This window comes from Saccopteryx leptura, chromosome 3 (assembly GCF_036850995.1).
Source record: "Saccopteryx leptura isolate mSacLep1 chromosome 3, mSacLep1_pri_phased_curated, whole genome shotgun sequence".
Classification (NCBI taxonomy): Eukaryota; Metazoa; Chordata; class Mammalia; order Chiroptera; family Emballonuridae; genus Saccopteryx; species Saccopteryx leptura.
The window spans coordinates 148906650-148925905 of NC_089505.1; the positions used below are offsets into that span (position 1 = coordinate 148906650).

At 37.3% G+C, this 19256-nt stretch overlaps 1 protein-coding gene across 2 annotated transcripts in view; it reads right to left on the reverse strand.

The window, feature by feature from the left end:
* Positions 1-19256, reverse strand: part of ERICH3 (glutamate rich 3) — a 147072-nt gene that overhangs the window by 16622 nt on the left and 111194 nt on the right. For both annotated transcript variants that reach the window (XM_066376572.1, XM_066376573.1), the window contains 2 exons: positions 14913-15149; positions 3054-3503 (listed from right to left, as the gene is read on the reverse strand). In XM_066376572.1, the coding sequence (XP_066232669.1) occupies positions 3054-3503; positions 14913-15149 (687 nt within the window). The remainder of the gene's footprint in view (positions 1-3053; positions 3504-14912; positions 15150-19256) is intronic.

Sequence of the window (19256 nt, forward strand, 5' to 3'; positions counted from 1 at the left end):
TATATTAAAGCTTAAGAAAAATAGTGACAAAACTTACAATCTAGTCTTGAACTACCTTAATAAAAAGATAATAAAATGTTTTAAAATTATAGATGTTATCAGGTCAAGAACAGAGGCTTCCCCTAGTATTTGAGAAAAATAAATGTACACACATGCACTTCACAAATTCAGAAAAAAAAACCCACTCTCTTCCAAGTGACATAATCCTAGTTCAGTGTTCCTGTTATTCAGTCATTGCCAAAATATAGCTTACATGTGTGCATCTGACTTCACAGAAAAGATGTCAACTTACCTAATCCAGGTAAACAATCTAATTCACTGAAGTGGAAATAAAAGAAATAGTAATAATAATATTAATGTGATTACTGAATTTTAACATCTCTACCTTTTTTGACCAGCAGCTTGCTAAATTGTATAATTTTTTTAGATCATACATTATATGTTCCTGAATCAAACAATGAAATCCAAGATCAAAGATTTGAATCATTTTATAAAAGAGTTTTATTTATTTTTTAAGGTTTTATTTATTCATTTGAGAGAGGAGAGAGAGAGAGAGAGAAAGAGAGAGAGAGAGAGAGAGAGAGAGAGAGACAAGGGGGGAGGAGCAGGAAGCATCAACTCCCATATGTGCCTTGACCAGGTAAGCCCAGGGTTTTGAACCGGTGACCTCAGATTTCCAAGTCAATGCTTTATCCACTGCGCCACCACAGGTCAGGCTATAAAAGGGTTTTAAATATATTTTACAAAAATCCTAACTCATATATGTCAAAATCTTTTTGAAAATGTTGGGGTTATTTGTGTTATAATCCTAGAGCAGAGGTTGGCAAACTTTTCTGTAAAGGGCCAGAGAGTGACTTGTTAAAGCTTTGTGGGCCAGAGGGTCTCTGTTGTGACTACTTAACTTTGCCCCTGTGGGGCAAAAGCTGCCATGGAAAATATGTAAATGAATGAACATGGTCCTTTTCCAATAAAACTTATTTTTTAAACTCTGAAATTTGAATTTAATATAATTTTCATGTTGTAGTATTTATTCTTCTTTTGATTTTTTTGCTCAAGAAAGGGGAGTAGGCGAGATTTGGCTCATGGGCTGAAGGTTGTCAAACTGTTCATTCTTGAGTTATTTTTAACTTATTTGAAGGTTATATGTTTTGCTATGTTCCACTGTCTGAAATGTTTTTCCTCTTCTATTCCACCTTCAAAATCTTATTTAACCTTTAAAGACTTCCTCTAGCAAGTCTTTCACAAAAAGTTTCAAGGTATTCTTTTAACCAAATGGGTCTTCTCTTCCTTTGAAATCCCATAGCATTTTTACCTTCTTTGGTTTTACATATGCCTATTGAACTATGTCCTGTTACTGGTGTGCTAAGCCTTCCTTTCAACACTTTATGAGAGGAATCCACTCTTACACATTTCTTATTGACCCTGGTGCCTTGTACATAATAGAAGGTTAATAATAATGGTTGAATTAGAAAATAACTATTCATCCTGGCTGGTTTGCTCAGTGGTAGAGTGTTGACCCAGCGTGTGGATGTCCCAGGTTTGACTCCTGGTGAGGGCACACAGGAGAAGCAACCATCTGCTTCTCAACCCTTTCCCTCCCCTTTCTCTCTCTCTCTCTCTCTCTCTCTCTCTCTCTCTCTCTCTTCCTCTCTCAAAGTCATAGCTTGATTGGTTCAAGCACATCAGCCCCAGGCACTGAAGATGGCTCTATGGACCCTCTGCCTCAGGCACTAAAAATAGCTTGGTTGCGTGAGCTTGGCCCCAGCTGGCAAAGGATCTGCCTCAGATGGGGAGTTGCCAGGTTGATTCCTGTCAGGGTGCATGCAGGAGTCTGTCTCTCTATCTCCCCTCTTCTCACTTGGAAAAAAAACTATTCAAAATCCTCAATTCTTAGTTGGAGGGCCCAGTGGTTTCATAACAGCTTTTTAACTTTCTAATAAAATATATAAACATTAAAAGTGTTCATAACTTTTAAAACACAGATGGATTTAAATAATATTTAAATGTAAAAACAAATTTTATCTTGGAATCAAGAAGAATGCCCACCATGTTGGCAGGAGAAACAGCTGAGAGAGAGCAGGCAAAGGATTGAGATATGAGTTATAGGGCACAAGGTGTTTGCTATATGAGAGCCAGTGTCCAGCAGGCACAGTCCAAATATTTCCAGGACAAAACTTGGTCTTTTAACTATCCTCCTTAGGTTGAGAAAAGTATCAGACCTTTCTTTGTCTAAGGTCCGAGGACATAATTATTGTGGGACTCCTCCCTCTTCCCTGTCAAATGGAACTGTCCTGCACCCACAGGAACCCCCTGGACCAAGAAGTTACTCAGATTCAGAGAAGAACTCAAAGTGAAGTTGGGAGTTTTCCACGAAATGACCATATTTTTATCTAAAACTAATTTCCTATTGTATAAATACAATAGGACATGTTTAGAAAGTGGAACCAGCCTGCCTAAATTCAAATACTAAGAATGCTTAGTAGTTGTACAATCTTTAGCAACTTACTTAACCTCTATGTCATAATTTTGTCATCTGCACACACGAACACACACACACACACACACAATAACAGAACCTAACTCATGGCGCTGTTGAGCTGTTGTAAGGATTAGATGAGTTAATATATGTAAGTGTTTAGAACTAGCACATAGTAAGCACTTATCAATGTTACTATGGATGTATATAAGTGCATATATAGCTAAAGAGAAATAGCATTGCTAGTATTAACCTCTGAAAAGCCACACACACCTTGCCTTCAAGACGCGTATTGTGCTTTATTTGATTCTTAAGATAGAATTACCGTAGGAAGAAATTGACAGAATATAGGAAGCAGGCTATATAAGAATCAGCAAGTAATTTTAAAAATGCCACAGAAGGAAAACAGCAAGCTGAAAATACATGTATGATTATGAGACAAAGAGTGAAATAGGACAAAACTGAATTCTTCTGGCATTATCACAATAGTATTTCTCAAGCTTTGTCAGGATGCAATGACCAAAATCAGCTTCCATGCATGGGGACAATGGCAGGCCAACTCAACGGCCATACTCACCATCTTTCTCCACCCCACAAGGACCTGCCTTTTTGTCCTCCACTTTAGCAGTGCTTCCTTTCCAAAGCTTACTCCTATAATTTTTCTTTTCTTCCTTGGAAACATGTTTTCCAGAGTCCTCAGATAAGCCCTCTGGAATCACCTGGGTTCCTTTCTTTGTTTCTTCTTCAGGAACCTTCTCTAAGCTTCGCTCTGTTAGCAGAGTATTGGTCTCCACATCTGCTTTTATTGTCTTTTGATCTTCAAGTTCAATTTTTAAGGAATCCTCAATTGACAGGCGTGATTTTCCTGGCCCATCATTTTCATTCAACTCCTGAGAAGATGAACTTCTGGCACTTGCATTTGGACTGTTTCCAGCATGTGCTTCCCTGTCGCCCAGTACGGATTCATCCTCACTGCTACTAGAATATGGGTGACTTCTGGAGGAGGAGGATGAAGCAGTTTTTATGTCTACAAATAATAAAAATGGTGACATCATTATTTTTATATAAAGTTAGTTTAATTATAAGAATTATGTTAATAATTAATCATACTAAAATTTTTAATATAGGTTAGATTTGATACCTTTTCCCCATATAGTTTATATAGTTGTCATAATTAAGAAAAAAATATGATCTGTGAATCCACCTTTAACTGAAAATCAACTGTATTTATTTTTTAGATAGCCATTTTATTGGAAGACCTTTGTGCCGGGGTCCAGCCCCGGGGGGGATCCAGGGGTCCCACAGGAGGAGACGGCGTCGGCGAAATCGAGTGAGAGAGCCGAATTCTTTTCTTTCTCTTTATTCTCTAGTTAGCATTTACTGCCAGGCATCTCTCCCAAATGCTAGTACAGCCCCTTTTTTATACACACACACCAAGTTACAATTACATGGTATTAATCATTGCTTCTGTTTCACTATGTTTACATGTTTCCAGATAACAGTTAATTTATATCTATAAACTACAAATCAGGTGGCAAATCATTCAAAGTACAACTACAAAATAATTTGAATAGCGATAACATCGGTAAAAGCTTTTAAAGGATTAGTACTAACTAATAACTCAACTTTACTGTTGTTGTGAGTCAAGGGGCAGAGAGAGATTAACAGACAAAATCATTAAGGACTAGCAAAGGACCACCGCTTGCTCAGGCAAATGGCCTTGAGTTTACGCAGTGTCCTAACTTTTCTCACAAGATAACAAAAGGCTTGCCCATTAAGAAATTGACATAACATTAAGAGTAACTTTTACTTAAAGATATATAGAGTGCACTCGCAAGATAGCTTAGTAGCAACATAATTTCAGAAGACATTAATTGCTATTGCTTCTATGGATGCCCCCCCATACCTCTCATTATCAGAAGAAAGAATTTTGGGGGAGGTATACAAACCTCATGAGAGTGTCTCACTGAGAAAGCCCAGCAACTGCCTTCAGTCATAAAACAATTCTCTTAGCAAAACATTCTTTTCTTGCTGACTGCATTCCCATCCCAGGCCATGCAACGGGCCATTCCATAACACCTTACCTAAGATTCTATTGTCTAGTCAAATTTTATTTATTTACTATATTCACACACTAGTTAAGTTCTAACTATATTCTTCTTAGAATGTACCACTATCTGCAGATCAAATAAGCAAGAAGAAAGGAATGTTTCTCTACTCTATCACATGAAAAGTCTAGGAAGGAAAAATGATGAATTAAGTGAAGGCCGAAAGGTGCTCTGCACAGCCACTGCCTTCTACCCATACACAAGTCACAATCTATTCTTTCTAACATGATTAGTAAGAAGAAATTCTCCTACAAACTTAACCCTTTACGAGGGATATCATAGCCAGCCTCTTATGTTTACGAGCCCAGTTCAAGGGGCTTATAGGCTTTTCTGTGGAACTTCCACCTTCTGTCTTATTTCCAAAGAAATTACTACAAATCTACAGGGAAAGCACGGTACTATTATCCCTGTGCCACAAATAATAGCACACACCCAGAAAAAGGGGGGATATAAGGCCAGATTAATTTAAAAAGTCAAAGGGGGAAGTATCGTGCCTTTCCTTTTGCGGTGACTTTGTCACCCCGCAGCCATTGGTCTTCACTGCAGTGACTTTGTCACTCCGCAGCCATTGGTCTTCTCTGCTGTGACTTTGTCAATCAGCAGTTTTTGATCTTCTTCTGCTGTGACCTTGTCAGCCAGCAGTCGTTGGTCGGCTCCCAACACCTTTGTAAGGGCATTTCCTTATAGAATATTTTGAACAATCTTATTCAGGAAAATCCCTATTTCATCATCATCTTGGATAAACACAATATTTCTGTGCATAAAATTTAAATTTTTATCTTCTGTAACACCTTCCATACTGGTATACTTTGGTAGTTGGGTATGGTGAGACCTAAGCATTTGATAAAACTTAGACACTTAATAAAATTTTGGAGATGGTGCTCATGTGTGTAAGAATACATATTATTTCAGGTTCCCCAGAACCAAATGTTGAGATGAGGATTCATGTACAAGTGATAAATGAAGGATATATATGCTCCAGGAGAAACTCATACAAGTGTGGGGAAGCAGGACAGGGAAGGGAAGAAGTCGATCAAGGGGATTATTTCAAGAAACATTTAAACCTCAGCCTGATCACACAGGGACCTCTGAAGTCTACATTATATTAGCATTTTTCCTCCCTTGAGAAAGAAGGTGGCTTTGATACTCTGATCCAGTCAGATGTGGCTATAGGTCACCCTAGGAGGACATAAATTCCTTGGCACTTCTAGACTCTGCGCCTGCAGGTGAATCAGCTCCAGTAACCCATGTCTCTTCACTGAAGAGGGTATAGAAGCTAGAGGTGGGCTCGCAGATTCTGGGATATCTAGGCAGTACACTTACATGATATTACAGATATGCAGTCTAAGATTTAGAGACTTACCACAGCCAAAAAAAAAAAAGTGGTTTGTTAATCACTACCCCAAAAACGTTTAAAAGTTTCTGAGAAAGTGACACACACATTGACTCAGTAAGAAAGATGCACAGCCTAGAAGTCACGGGATGGCATACAGCACTGTGGACCAGAGAAACACGCACTTGGGTTTGAATTTTTAACCAGTACATCTGTGTTTGTCATTGTTTTTAATAGCACGTATTTATACATGAAGTATCCTACACTTACATGTTGCCTAACTCTCTTACTTACTCGTCTCAGTGTGCTCCTCACTCTTCTTTCTGTTGATTTTACTGTTGCTCAGCAGCACACAGATGGCTGTTGCAGCTGATGCAGAGTTGAAGGGAAGAAATACCTATCTTTACTCGTATCTTCTCCCCCTGATCCCTCGAGCCCCAACAGTTCTTCATGATTGGTCTTAGCATTTGAAGTATAGTCTCAGAGACATTTCTGAGATTCCACAAAGTAGAAAGATGCTACACAGCAGTAAAAAAACAAACTCTGAAAAGCCGTTAAGCAACAGAACCCCTTAAGTACAATTCCATTTCTTCTTATCTCTCAACTATCTTGACAGGTAGCAGATCACCACTGATTCTCAAAGGAATCACAGACTTTAGCCTCTCATTCTTGATCTCCATTTTCTGAAATCTGGATCTCTCTGTAGGGACCATAGCCAATCACAAACTGTTGTTCTCTCTCTTATTTGTACCAGTTTGGAAACTTTAGAGACTATGACCTCCCCCTCTCTTAAGCAGCTCACATTTGTTTTGTTTTTAATGAAAAACAACTTTTGTTTGCTAGCAGCTTTGATCAATGGTTTTCATTAATTGCACAATTAGCTAGGGCACAATGTCATACTTGTTCTGAACTTCCAAAAATATTAATGTCTACCATCTTAATATTGTTATAATGATTCCCACTTTGGCTCTGAGAGTTGTTCACATAATAAATAATAAGTGCTTCTCTATATTTCTTTAGTAGCTTCTATTGTTTTATTTCAAATGGCTGAAACACACTCTGGTTCAATTTTGAATCAATCCTTTAGAGAATGAATAGCCTCTAAGTGGTGAGGGTACATGACCTCCCACATGAACTCATTTTAGTTTTCAAATATCTCTCTAACCTCACTGTATAATTTTGTTTCACTCTCATTCTTTACTTTCATTTTCATACTGACACTTAGGCAAGACTCTGCCTACCAAAAAAAGCTCAAAATGCTTTAGAGCCACAGAGTGAAATTTTCAACACTAATTTTATTTATTCTCTTAGAAATAAATCAATTTTATATAAAGGAACTTTAAGGGCACATATGTAAATATTTTTGCCTTGAGAGGGAAAAAGTGATCTCAGGGGCATGCTGGTAATCACCTCTGCCTCCCACCCAATTCCATTGCTCTCTCTAGTGTTCCCTCCAAGTATAGGTGCTGAAAAAATCTGTTCTTGGTTTTTATAGTTAAGAAATAATCTGCACTTATTGCCTGAGCCCTTAGCCAAAGTCAGCAAGTTTGGGGCCCCTGTTCCATGTCCTAAGCTGACTTTTCTCTCTCTACATTTTCAGCCACTGAGTCCTTCACTGTCTTCTCTTTTCATGTCATTGACAACTACTTTGAAAACCTCCTTCTTTGGCATGACCATTATTTTAAACAGCATGTGATTGAGAAAAAGAGTATGTTTTTCTGTAAGACAAACTTAAGTGTCTCAAGGTTTGGCTCAGTGACTTATTAGCTTTGATTTTGGTTATGCTGCTTAACTTCTCTAATGGCTTGACTATAAAATAAGGGTAATTCTACCATAAGTCATTGCATAAATTATATAACAAAAAATAATTTAAATAAAAAAATCATTTCTTTACAACTTTGGTTTTTCCCTCTATAAGATTATATCATTAAGTTTATCTCAATAAATTTCTTTCTTATGATTTTGTCTCTTATATTTAATTGAGTAGTAATTTCTATTACCATTTATTAAAGAAAAAGTAAACCTTTATCCTAATTATGTACCTACTTGAACCAAATAATCAGGTAAACAATAAGCATCTCATTTAATATCATGAAATAGTTATTCATCTTCTTTTTTTACAGTGTTCTAGATCTTCTAGAATGTAAGGCCAAGAGAAGTTAGATAATAGCTAATATACATTAGCTATGAAGCAGTGAGATCTGTAAAACACTTTTTGTAATGACTCACTATAATAAAACCAAGATACTTCCACATGGCAAATGGCCTTCAAAGAGAGAACACCTACTGTCATGCACTCACCATTGCCTCTCAGCTAACTTTCCACTGTTACCACCCAAGGATGACAAATAAAAAATAGTTGTCTTCAAAACATCAGAACTTGTGGAATGCATAGTTTGTCCTCCCTTTTATATTCCTGGTGGTCATTCTTAACTTTTTCACTACTCTGGAACCCAGAGTCTACTTAAAACATTCTAGATATAAATATAAAGCAAAATATAGTTGTCTAAGTCATTATTATTTATAATACTGACCTTGATACTATGTGTATAAAAATATATGTTATTTAGTTATTTGTAACTTAATACAGTATGGGCAATCACAAAAGTTTTACACACACACACAGAATCACATCAGTAATCCCCACTGTTGATTCTTCCTTGTCTACACAACTTGATATACACATGGTCAAAGGCATCAACCATACACACATCCATAGTTAAAAGCACTCAGCAAATTCAGGATAAACTCTGCTCTCCTTCCTCATAAGTGAGACTCTTAGTTGTCCTTTACCTTTCTAGCCACTCACATAGATTCAATATTAAGCACTTCTTATGTGCCAGGCAATGAACTAGGTATTGAAGATACAATGGAGGAAAAGGCAGGCCAGTTTTCTGTTTCCATAGTCCAGATGAACATTGCTTCCTTTTGCATGAGCACAATAGATCAACTGTACATGTCCATGAAGGTGTTTGTTCATTCTAACAGTGACTGAGGATAGCTTTCTCAGAAGTTGCTATTATACTATAATTAGATTTTCTTTTTTGAACCAGTTACATGTCCTGACCTTGGTTTTCAATCATTTCCTCAGCCCCTACCATGGACCATGGTTTTACCACAGTTTAAATTCACCATTTCTTTCATCGGTGTCCTAATTTTAATTACTATGTTTTTAGTTTACTAGCTTGAAGCCCATACAGATACCTCAATTTAAGTGTACAAACTCAAATACATAAATTCAGTTAAAAATTTAAATCACCTGAATGGCAAACCATGTATTACAACTCAGTGAACTCAATTTTCTCTCCTGAACTCTACTATGAATTACGTCTTTCCAATTCCTTAGTCCAAGGGTTCATAGCAAAATCTGCATAAATTTGCTATGACTTTGCATAAATCTTCTCCTATATTCTTCAAATTAATTATGACACATCAATTTATATTAACACTATTAGTTGTGCTAATACTTTTATCTTGATTATATTTATGTCCACAAAATTGGTTTATATTTTATATTAGATACTGTAGTCAGTCAACATTTTCATGTACAATAATACCTAATCAGACAAATGCTTTGCACTCAGTAAATATTGTCAAATGAATATATGCTCAATGAATATACAAATAGAAGTTATGAAATTCCATCTATGAACAGTAACTAGTTATTTGCATTACGGGAGAGCATATGTGCTCATATTGATCATTCACTACTCAATTCATCAATGAGACAAATATATACATTACTCTTTAAGAATAAATCTCTACAGGTAAATGTAGTTAACAGCAGGAAGAAAAGAAAAATAAGTTTAGAAGTTCCTCCACATTCTCCTTTAATTGCACTTTATAAACATTAAAACAAACACTTAAAATATTGACAATATCATCAAATTATGTGTCACACTGTGCCTCTGCCTAAGACTTTACACATTTATACATCAATCAAGTCAATTAGCCTTGCATTCCACAAGATTTTACTGGGTGCCTGGGCAGTGCCTTTTCTATGTACAAGGCAGATTCAAAACTATAAAGACATCCCTCATAGACGACTACTTCATGTGAACTAAAAGAGGCTGCTGCATTTAAATATCTACCATGCTTTTCTACTTTAATAACTGAAATATAAATATTAAGTTTAGGAATTCTTCCCATTAAGAAAGATTAAAATTTGACTAGTCATTCAAAATTCACACATGTAGACTTTGACCAGACATCCTCCTACAGTCTTCCCCTAATCTTTTCTGGCCCAAGGAGCAGACAAGTTACCCAGAATGTGGTGCCATAGCTTGTGTCATTTCACACAGAAAGTGCAGCCTTCTCTCACATGCATCTCCTTAAGCCCATAGCCCCGGAAATGAAGAGAGAGATTCTTGCACTCTGTGAGTCAAGTAAATAGAATGTTATTATGACTCTGGGGTTTTAAAATTCTATATGGCCTATTTTTCAACAGACTGGAAAATAGCATAAAGAAAATATTGTTGTTGTTTTTATAACTAGAAAAATATTTGCTTCAATTTTTCAGTTCTTTTCTTTGTATTCCAGGAATAAATTCTTTCTCCCTACTCCCAAGCCCCTCTCACCTCTTTCTCTTATAGAGCTACTTAGTCTCTATCTTTTACTTATAAGCACCATCATCCAAACTGTCCATAAAAGAATGGAAGTCTATTCTCAGTGACGTGACACTTTCCCCTCAACCTTTATAACGTTTATGTATGACAATATATTTTCAACAGGCAAATTAGTGGCTGAGGTCGCCAACACAAATGCAGAGAAAAGGAAGCTGTCCTTCCCTTTAAACGATGGGAAGTCTCACACATCATTGCTAAACCAGGGTCTTCTCTGAATCAGCTCTCAGTCCCTTACACTCCATCACTCACAGGCTGTTCAGCACAGTGTATTCATCAAGGCAGGCGACACAATTGTTAGCAGGCAGTTTAAATGTGGCCAACTTGTCACAAGTGTGACAGCCTGGGCAACTGTTTGCCCTCTGGGAACAGGTGCAGGCAGGTTCAAATGAAACACATCCAAATACTAAGAGCAAGATTCTTAATCATGTCAATAAAAGGGATGTACTGGTGTCTGGGATCTGGTGGCACACTATGCCTCCTACACTGCTGAAGATGTCTGGCTTTTCAATAGAGTGTTCCATGGACTCTATCATGCCGTTATAATTTTTAATACATGCTACTTATTTACTGAATGAAATCTGTAATTCTGATATTCCACACACTAAAAGGCATGTTTTTAAATAACATAAGATTAGTTTACTGAAATAAAAGGATGAGAAAATAAAGAAGACTGGAGGTAGAGAAAAGAGTAATAAACAATGATATTTTACTTCAGAATAATGTTAAAGTTTTAATGTAAATTCCAAAGATGCAAAGGAGCTCTAAAAGGATACCTTAATAAAGACATTATAGAAAAAACAAAATAAAATTGTTGGCCAATTTAATTACTGGCTCTTAAATTTCTTAATGTTTCTGGACTAGATTTTACATGTTTTAATAGCTTTCATTATATGTCTATATAAAATATTCTATATTTTATAACTGTGTAATGTAGCAAAGTCTATATAACTTTTTAATAAAAATCTTATAGCATAAATGTAGCAAGAGATTATGGCACTAATAAAAGTACCTTTGTGTTTTTTGGTGTTTAAAAAATCAAATAATTGCTTTCTTAAAAAAAAGAAAGATTTTTATCTATTGATTTTAGAAGGAGGAGAGAGAGAGATAGAAAGGAAGGGGAAGAGGCACAGAAAGCATTAACTGTGTAGTAGTTGCTTTTTGAATGTACCTTGACCAGGCAAGCTGAGTGTTTTGAGCCAGTGACCTCAGCATTCCAACTATCCATTGCACCACCACAGGTCAGTAAAGTAATTGACCAGTGGTGGCTCAGTGGATAGAGCGTTGACCTGGTATGCCAAGGACCCAGGTTCAAAACTTAGAGGTCGCTGGCTTGAGCATAGGGTTTACCAGCTTGAGCGCAGGGTGTCTGGCTTGAGTGTAGGATCATAAACATGACCCCATGGTTGCTGGCTTGAGCAAGGGATCAGTGGCTCTGTTGGAACTCCCTGGTCAAAGCACTTATGAGAAGCAATCAATGAACAACTAAGTGCCACAACTATGAGTTGATACTTCTCATCTCTCTCTCTGTGTCTGTCTCCCTCTTGCTTAAATAAAAATTACAGCCCTGGCCAGTTGGTTCAGTGGTAGAGTGTTGGCCTGGCGTGCAGGAGTCCCAGGTTTGATTCCTGGCCAGGGCACACAGGAGAAGCACCCATCTGCTTCTCCACCCCTCCCCCTCTCCTTCCTCTCTGTCTCTCTCTTCCCCTCCCGCAGCCAAGGCTCCAGTGGAGCAAAGTTGGCCCAGGCGCTGAAAATGGTTCCATGGCCTCTGCCTCAGGCGCTAGAATGGCCCTGGTTGCAACAGAGCAATGCCCCAGATGGGCAGAGCATAGCCCCCTGGTAGGCATGCCGGGTGGATCCCGGTAGGGCACATGCAGGAGTCTTTCTGCTTCCCCATTTCCAACTTCAGAAAAATACAAAAAAAAAATTACAAAAATATTTTAATGTTTGACTATTAATCTTGACTGTTTCTTTCAATGGTAATAAAAATTAGAGTAAAGCCCTGGCCAGATGGCTAAGTGGTAGAGTGTTGGACTGGTGTGTGGATGTCCCAGGATTGATTCTTGGTCAGGGCACACAGGAGCAGTGCACATCTGCTTCTCCACCCCTCCCTATCTCACTTCTCTCTCTCTCACTCTCCTCCTCCCCTCCTGTAACCATGGCTTGATTAGAGCAAGTTAGCCCCTGGCACTGAGGATGGCTCCATGACCTCTGCCTCAGTGCTAAAAGTGGCTCTGGTTGCAACAGAGCAAGGGCTCCAGATGGGCAGAGTATTGCCCCCTTGTGGGTTTGCCAGGTCCCAGTCAGGGCACATATGAGCATCTATCTCTGCCTCCTCTCCTCTCACTAAATAAAAATAAAATAAAAATAAAAATTAGAGTACATATTTTTTTCAAGTTTACTAATAGATAATATCATTTCAAATGTTTACATTGTGCTTCACTTTAACAGAAGTTTAAAATTAAATATTTCGTTTAAATATAGTCATGATTTCATCTATGGTTCCTAGTAAAATGATCTTTTTTACTCTAACTTCTTTTTTAAATGTTTTTAATTTAATCTATTTAGGCAACATTAAATTCTGTTTTTTATTTTATTGCCTTATATATGCATGCATAAAGTTTTAGAATACGTTTGCTTGATTTTTTTTCTTGAAGATGATGGAACTTTAAATATTTACTCTAGTGGTATTTTATTATTTAATTTGCTTATTTTACATTCTCCTCACATAGTCCTTAAATTCAAAATTTTAAGGTTTTATACAGAAAAAAATTTGATAGGTGAAAAAAAGTGGGAAAAATGAAGAGTAATTCAAAAAGTCATCATAATGCGACCTCATTCTCTAGTCCAGTGGTTCTCAAAGTGTGTGTCAGGGTGCATTGGTGTGCCCTAGAAGATTTTCAGGTGTGCCTTATGATATTCCAGAGAAATATGTGCCTGTTGGGGACCAAAAAACAACAGGGTTTTTGGAGTTTAGATTTTGGGGGAACAGAGGTGTGGGGAATTGGCTATAAGCTAACAGTCTTCCCAATACCCCTACTTCATTTGCCTAATTAGGTTGCAAAAGGCTGTTAAGCTGTGGTGCTGGATTGTTTACACTACCCCCCATGTTCCCCAGAAAGACTGGAGGCAAGTTTCTTCTATCCTTTGTTTGGTGTAAAGTTAAGATGATATGTATGGTGGGGGTTTTCTGCACTCAACACAATTAAGAGTAAAAAGAAAGGAATTCTTCAATGTATTGATGAGAAAATAAGAGTTTGCCTTTTAAATATATGCCCAAACATTGAAGAAATCACTAGGACACATCAGGCTCATGTTTCTCATAAACACAAGAATGAAAAAACTTAATACATTCATTCCAGGACCTGCCAAATTTACTAAATCTTACTAAGAATGTATCTACATATATAAAAAGATAACTTTTTGTCATTTTAACCCCTCTTTTTTACAAATTCTAAAAAGCATAGCTCAAAAAATGTAACATAAAATGTTTTTTAATGTCAGAATAAATTTGTCGTATTTATTTCATTTAATTACCATAAAAGCACACTTGGACTTTATATTTTTTTCTTTAATATTTGACTTAATTATTATAACATATTTCTCAGAAATTTGTATATAGTGCGCCTACAATTATTTGTAGGATTTTAAATGCGCCCAGGCTTCAAAAAGTTTGAGAACCACTGCTCTAGTCTAACATGAATGGGTTCCTTCTTTGATTGGAGATTATTTCGATGAATTAAAGTCTTTAGAAAAGTCTTAAAATTTTAAGGTATATTTCAGATGATGAGGGTTTGTTTCTCTATCTTAAAAGATCTGTTTTTTCTGTGACCATTCAGAGATCTTTCAGGCTTGAAGACTGTGAGGAGGCCACTTTAGAGATAATCTTTTCAGGAAACGCACATGCCAGCACCCTGTATTCAAGGTAGGTTGAGAAAAAAAAACAACCATAAACCTAAAACAGGAATCTTCAACTTTTTCTTTACCAGAGTACAAGCTACTTTTCATTTTCTAAAGCCACAAAATTGTGTGTATTGTGTATGTATGTACATGTGTGTGTTGTGTAAGGGGGAGAAGGGTGGATAGTATAGACTTGGAAAAAATGATTTTCTAAGTAAACAGAAAATGTGTCACTACAAGTTTTACCTGACATCCTGCTGAAAAATCTTAGCAAACTAAGGAAAGAGGAGAAATTAAAGAGTGACTCCATAATTTAGATGTCTACAGAAGAATGGTCAACACCCTCTGTTTATGGAACCATGCTCTAAAAATTCCCTTAACAAAAATTATCTCATTAAATATAAGAAAAAGAAAAATAGTATGCAGACTCACTAAGCAGCGTATTTCATATGATAAGCTGAACGACTTGCCTTGTTTATCCTCTTCCAGTTCACTCTCAGAGCATTCATCACCCTCATCCCTCACAGGGTCATCTCCACCTGGTGCCTTCTGTGACGAGGTTTCACTCTCCTTTTCAGGGTCTACATTATCTTTTTCATCATCTGAGGGTGACTTTGACTTTCCATTCATTTGATCATTAGCCTGTCCTTCTTCATTAGCTTTCCCATCTTGTTTCTCCTCATCTCCCTCAAAATCTTCTTCATATTCTGAGAAAAGAAAATATCCACTATGAAAATGAAAATAGAATCCTTGATGCTGAACCCATTTTACTTTAATGAGAACTTTGACTCAATTATCCTCTGTCCTCGAGGTCTTTCTTCCCTTCTTTTTCACACAATTAGTGAACGTGGAAAACTAACAGTGAATGATCAAAGATTGCAATCAGTTCCATACACAAGAGCACAAAAGAAATGAAACTCCAGATGACAAGCCTGAAGCTTAATATGAGTTCATTTACAAAAGGGCATCATCATCTAATAATAACCAAACTGGACAAGAGAAGAACTTGATAGAAAACAATAAATTAGAAATAAATTAAAAATGAAGAGAACAGGATTATAATAATGAAAGTTAACTTGGAAATCTGGTGAGGTCATATGTCATATAAAAAATGTTCAAAATATTTGGATGTCAAGTTAATGAATACTGATGTGGAAAAATTTAATTAATGAAGTCCAAAGGCCCTAAGAAGTAACACTGAAAATCACATTCTTTGAGAACCAAATGGACATCAAGAAAAGGCATTACAAAGATTCTATACCTAGGCCAAGACTGTAATCACACACATTATTCATCCTTGCAATCAGTGAAATAATTATATTTCAAAGGTAAAAAAACTGTATAAAATAGAATATTACTGTCACAGTCACTAATTTGCTTTATTCCCTACAGAAGTGCAACAAATCTGTAACAGAAAAAGAAAATTGTCACATCATATAGACTCTAGCTGTCTCTTGTGGTTATAAATTTTCACCTGTCATATTTAATTGTTCCCCCTTTTCTTTCACCAAAAACTAACAATCTTGATGTGACAACATGCCAAGGATAGAGAGCAAAATGATTTCATGCAGAACCAATTAAGCAAATTAATAATTATCTTTAAAATGAAAATTACAGGTAAAATAAAGGTTTTCCTACTTTGTGTGTTTTAATTATTAGATATTCTGGTCTTTTTTCCAGTGGTGGGGGCCTCTTGGGTAATTAATTGAGAGCTATCCACCCTATTCAATGAAAGAAACTTAATTTAGAAATGCATGCCCTGTGTATATGAAGATAGCTCTGTTATGCAGAGATGAGTAAGGAAGACGAAAGAGGAAATGTGAAATCAGAAAATTTAACAAATAAAGGCAAAAAGAATTCACCACAAGATTGTTTCCATGAAAGAGATTTAATATAAAGAATAAATGTGACCCTGGCCAGTTGGCTCAGCGGTAGAGCATCAGCCCAGCATGTAGAGGTCTCAGGTTCGATTCCCAGTCAGGGCACACAGGAGAAGTGCCTATCTGCTTCTCCACCCTTCCACCTCTCCTTTCTCTCTGTCTCTCTCTTCCCCTTCTGCAGCCAAGGCTCCATTGGAGAAAGTTGGCCCGGGTGCTGAGGATGGATCCATGGCCTCTGCCTCAGGTGCTAGAATGGCCCCAGCTGCAATGGAGCAACACCCCAGATGGGCAGAGCATCGCCCTCTAGGGGGTATACTGGGTGGATCCCAGTCGGGCATATGCAAGAGTCTGTCTGACTACCTCCCTGCTTCTAACTTTGGAAAAATACCAAAATAAAAAAAAAAAAAATGCAAATTAGTATCAGTAAAACAAAATTATAAAGTAAGCAAGAAGATGAAGAATTTAGTTGATATTTCAAGAAACAGGAAATGTAATAAGCAAAAACAAATAAATATTTTGGTTTGAATTTGCAGGTCAGGCAATAGGATAAATCTTCACTTGGCCCAGTTAGCCATCAATCAATAAGATTTTATGTGGAATAAGATAAAATTAGAAGGTAAAAAATATTACAGTAACACAACCCTTACCATCAAGGAATTTCCACTCTTTTTGAGAAAATAAGACATATTTACAGAAGCGGCTTTACTATACACATAGTAGTTTGTATACATAGTCCTCAGTAATGTTTGTTTCAACACTGCTGGGCTTGATTGAAAGGGATTTTTATATGGGACTCAATTAATTATGTGAAATAGTGTCAAATGAATGAAATGGAGTCAAAGGAGAGTAGACAGCTATTTTTAGATTGTGAAAAACTTCCTAAAAGGAAGAGTGTAGGCTAGCCACAAAATACACACATCGGGAGAAACACACACATATATCATCTTACAGATCTTTGCTCCTGGTCATGGGATAGCAGGGAGCCAGACAGAACATGAGTGAATCGCTGTACTTCCATCAACAGTATTAGATAGCAAGAATTCCATCAACAGGAAAATATAAGGGTTTTGAAGTCAGGCAGTCATATGTCCAAATCATAGTTTAAACACTCACTAGCTGTGTGACTTAGGCAATCTGCCTCACAAAGCTGGGAATTAAAAGCAATAAAGCCTGAAACATGCTTTGTACAGTGCCATAGCCAGTAGGTGCCTAATCAATATTAGGCATTAGCAGTAATAATGATTGTGATTGAAGGTGGAACGCGAGAAATCACACACAGTATGTGCTCTCTACGCTTTAATGGAAGCACCTGATTAAAATCAGCAATGTACAAGTGTCCACAATTAGAACACAATTACAGTTATGTTACTGAAGCAGAGCATAAAATTGAAGGCACATGTAGCAAACCACAAGCATAGTCCCTGTATCTTATTTTGCAGGAGATTCCGTGCTTTTTCCCAAAGTATGAAAATTAAAACTGCCCTGTTTTTCTTTTTCTTTTTTTGTATTTTTACCCACCACTATTATCACATGTAAATATTAGTCTTCTATTAACCACAGAGCACTGTATTAGTATTATAGCTCAAAGCTTACCTCCTTTGTGTCATCTATTCATGTGTTTTCAATATGAATGAACTGGTGGCATGCTTTCTGGATTCCTTTTCATGATTTCTTTCTCTCCCCATCTCATCTTCCTGAGAATTTAATTAGCTTGTTGTTTACCATCCTCACTAATGAGGGAGCAAGTCAACCCGAGGTCAACATCAATCCAGCTGCAACCCTCCCTCCCTGACCTCCACTCGAGCTTCCTGCTGCCCTTACCATCAGTGACTGTTCTGCAGAAACCTGGAGCCTGGCTCTGGCTGCTCTTTCTTTCTCTCTCTCTCCCTCTTTTTTCTTTTTAAATGAAAATGGGCAATTAAAGTCCATTAACTATCCAACACAAAAGATAGATCTTGGAAAAGCTGTATTGTAGGCATAAAGTATGCTATTCAAACCACAGGCCATTTTGGTTTAAGAGAAAATAGATGAAGAAAATGAAAAGCCTCTACTGACCATGGCTTTAATAGACATGCATGTCTTGAAAGTTAAAACAAATGAGAACATATGCCATTTGTTAATAATCTCTCTGCTATTGCTGTTGCTATAGATATCTCTAAATTCTCAGTCTATGGTAATAATAAAGGTTAGAGGGAATCACAGAGAGAGAGAGGTAACTGGGTCAAAGAGTTATAACTGAAATCTTTTTGAAAGTAGTCCCATTATTTCAGTAATAAATGAACGTAGACTCCAGTGCTCTGGCAGCTCTGTGATTATTCTCCTGGATTACTGAAAGCTATGGGCAGCAACAAAATGAAGTGAGGAGGAAGATACTAAGGATGTGCCTTTTCCTGTTGCCCACCCTTTTCCAGGTCATCCCAGGCCATGGTATTGCTCCTCTAATCTAGGCCTTATCTTCCAGGTCCAAGAGGGACACTCAGGCAACTCTAGTTTTGATTCTTTGGATGTATTGCCCACAACTAGGTAACGTCAAAGATATGATAGCTTGTCCAGATTAGAAGGTCAGACAATGTTTGAAAGTCTGGGCTTTGGAATTAGATAAGCCTGGGTATTGAAGAGTAGCAGAGTATACCACCCCAACACTCACAGTTTTGGCATAAGGATTATCTTGAGCTGAGGGTAATTGTTCAGTAGTAGATAGCACAAGGGGAGCTCTCCTTCTATTTGTTTAAAAGCAAAACATAGGCCCTGGCCAGTTGGCTCGGTGGAAGAGCGTCAGCCTGGCATGCAGAAGTCCCGGGTTCGATTCCCGACCAGGGCACACAGGAGAAGCGCCCATCTGCTTCTCCACCCCTCCCCCTCTCCTTCCTCTCTGCCTCTTCCCCTCCTGCAGCCAAGGCTCCATTGGAGCAAAGATGGCCCGGGCGCTGGGGA